At 47.8% G+C, this 3,075-nt stretch overlaps 1 protein-coding gene across 1 annotated transcript; it reads right to left on the bottom strand.

The window, feature by feature from the left end:
* Positions 1-324: 324 nt before the first annotated feature.
* On the bottom strand, positions 325-1,383 carry LOC117580828. Its single transcript, XM_034267549.1, has one exon. It carries the CDS (start codon positions 1,070-1,072, stop codon positions 380-382), a length of 693 nt encoding a protein of 230 aa, XP_034123440.1. The 5' UTR covers positions 1,073-1,383; the 3' UTR covers positions 325-379.
* Positions 1,384-3,075: the final 1,692 nt, after the last annotated feature.

Raw genomic sequence — 3,075 nt, forward strand, 5'->3', positions numbered from 1 at the left:
TAAGATATAAATCAAGTAGAATACAAATATAATTGATTAATTTTTGGGCCAACTGGTGGATGTTCCTTATCCATATTATAGTTATGCTAGGGCTCGAAATTTGACCTTTAAAGCAACCAGAAATGAATGTCAGATATGCGTAATACAGAGAGAGGTCTATAAGGGATACCTTATCACTTGTTACTGTATTTTAACGCTTAAAACTAAAATTCATATTTTCATATGTCGTTTTCAAATGCAATTAAATTTGTAATTTATTGAACTGGTATTTTGTACTCAATTATTTTTCAATTTGTACAACAAAATATGTGGAATAATCGTATGTTATATATGTGTATAGTCCACATCCTTTTTGTTAGGAATAATTTGGAATTTTTACTCAGCTCTGGTGCAACTTTTGGCGCTGCGACTTGCGGCGCACGTGCTCGTGCTGCTGCCGCTGCTGTTGATCGAAGGATAGGAATTTGCGATAGGAATGGTACTTCGATTCGGCTCGTCTTTGCTTAGAGTCCATGTCCCGATACATGGCGTCTGATACTCGTTTTGTGGCAACGGCTTCTCGATGCGGCGAGGCAGAGTCCCGATGCGCCTCACGAGCCGCACCAGGCTGCATGGAAGTTGTGTCCTGCAGTGAGAAGGTTACTTCCCGATGTGTGGGCTGTGGGAATATCGTCTGAGACTTGGTCCTCAACCCCTTCCGCTGTCTGCGAACCACGCTGGTCCTCGTCGACACCGATGAGAGGGATCCCCGCAAGGGCATGCCCAGAATGGACGTCTTCTTGGCGATGGCAAGGCCGCCCAGGCTGCGGCTTTCGCTGGGACTCTGGCTGGAGACAATGCCCCGACGCTCCAGCAGCTCCACGAGCTTATCCTCGATCATCTGATTGAGATTTAGCTCGGCCATAACCTCGCTGAGTACCTCCTTGACGGCGCTGCGTATGGGAATGCTCGGCTCCGGATTGGGTCGCAACTTCTCGAGCGCCTCCTCGGTGATCAAAGCAAAGCGCAGCTTCGTTCCATTCGGCATATTTTTGCGGCAAACGAGAAATCTTTGGAAATTTGTGTGGACCATGGAATTTTGTTTAGTACTGTGAATTTTGGATGCTTTTAAGCTGCTGACTTCAATTCAAACTGACGGGGGGAACTAAATCTGTATGTATATGGCAGGGACTACTACTAGCACGAGGGGATTCCCTTTATTATTTGTACTGCTCAGCGCTACGATTGTTCTGGAGAGTACTTCCGTGAGTCCCGCCTTTTGTTTTGGTGACATGTGACAGGTCGTACTTCCCATTATTGGCACATTGTGCTTTGTCATGCAACTCTCAGCGTTCTCATTTGGGGTTGGGAGGGGGTAAAACAAAGCCAACGTCTGCTCGCTGCTCGCTGTTGTCCGGTGCGCTGCTTGCCACACAAAAGCTTCCTGCACTCTGCACTCTCAATTAATAAAGATGAATAAGTCAGTTAGTTCGCAGTGTGACATGCTCACCTTGATATGCCCTAACCCTACCGCCAGCCGACCCTCAAGTGGAACCCAGAACCAAGAACCAAGAACCGAATCTCTGCATGCATTTCCTTTGCTCTGCTCTCTCTCTCTCTCTCTCGTTGACATTTTCGGGTCATTGTTGCGACGGCACTTCAGGCAAACCAAAGGGAAACGTGAAAGCAAAACGATCTTCGGCCAGCGTCTTCGTGAACCCTTTTCCGGGGCTGGTGACCCATCGACGCGACACTCAACCCCTTGGCAGATGTCAGGCTTCAAGCTCACTCTCGAATGAAAAATGATAATAATTTCCATTGAGGCAATTATAGTCGTTATGTATGTACAGCGTACCTGAATGCGGGATGGTTTTGTCGGCTCCTCGCTGGCTCTATCTGTGGGATTAACTCGATTTACGAAAGGGTTACGCATGCATCCCCATGCCCATGCCCATGCCCATGCCCATCCCGCTTCGATCTTGTATGTCCCAATAAAAGAATAACTGAATTCCCATTCCCATATTCCCATAACCAGGTAGCCTAACGTCTCTCCTGTGTACTGTCTGCTGTCTACTGTGTCCTGTGTGTCTCCTGTGTGAGTTATGTATGCAATGAATCCGCACAAAAGCGCGCGCTTTGCTCCTTTGCCTAGCTAATGCGCCATGTAGAGGGTAGGACGCTAAACGGGACGCGGGTATGGATGGGTCTGCGGAGCGGGTTAGCGGGGTAGAAAAAGTGCTTACAAATTACGCAAATCTAGCGCGTCACGTTCCCCATTACACAACAAAACCGATCGACAGATCGGCCAAGATCGGACGTCGATTATCACGTCGATTGCTCTTGGTGCGCGTTAAAGATCTTATCGGACATTGTGCTTTTACCAGTTACCAGTCGCAGTCGTAGGGGTTTTTCCGAACTGATCGGACGCACTGATCAAGTCAAGTGGCCGCGACGAAGTGCCATCAATTAGGCCATTCGCATTGTTCTCCATCGCTTGGTCTTTTCGCTGGCAGCTCGAGATCACTTCAGCCAAGTGCCCTGATGGGAGATAGCCACGAGAGAGACTCATGGGGCGATTACCCATTAACCCTGATTAGCATCCAAGACTACAGCAAAATTTGCACTGGTAACCCCGATCTGCCGTTTAATGTTTCCCTTTTAAGGTGCAAGATTCACTCTCTATACCTTTCATCAAAATGGCAAAATGACATCACATAAAGCTTAAGATTGATAAACTCGTCAAAAAGTAGCAGAATGGTGACCCCGAACCTCACTTTTGGCTTAAGCTTTGAGTGGTGAGACAGACAGCCAGCGGCTAAAGATCGCCCGCCACAGATTGATAAACTAATCAGAGTGGGAAAAGGTAGATACCGTTCGTTCATTAAGACCCTGAAAACTGAAGGAACTTTTGCACAACGTGAAGACAACCTCGAAACGGGAGGGCCAAACACCGCCAAGCCGCTTTCAGCCCTCAAGTTGGTTGAGTGGTGACATTTGCTCAGTGGTTCAGAGCCGTGGGGCAATTTGTGTATACACTCAGAGATAGAAATTAGCCAACGGATGGTCCCCCCACCGTCTGGTTAGCTCTGAGACGTC

Source organism: Drosophila guanche, unplaced genomic scaffold (genome assembly GCF_900245975.1).
Source record: "Drosophila guanche unplaced genomic scaffold, DGUA_6, whole genome shotgun sequence".
Classification (NCBI taxonomy): domain Eukaryota; kingdom Metazoa; phylum Arthropoda; class Insecta; order Diptera; family Drosophilidae; genus Drosophila; species Drosophila guanche.

Coding starts and splice junctions, on each gene's coding strand:
- LOC117580828 (XM_034267549.1), bottom strand. CDS start 1,072: ATGGTCCACACAAATTTCCAAAGATTTCTCGTTTGCCGCAAAAATATG.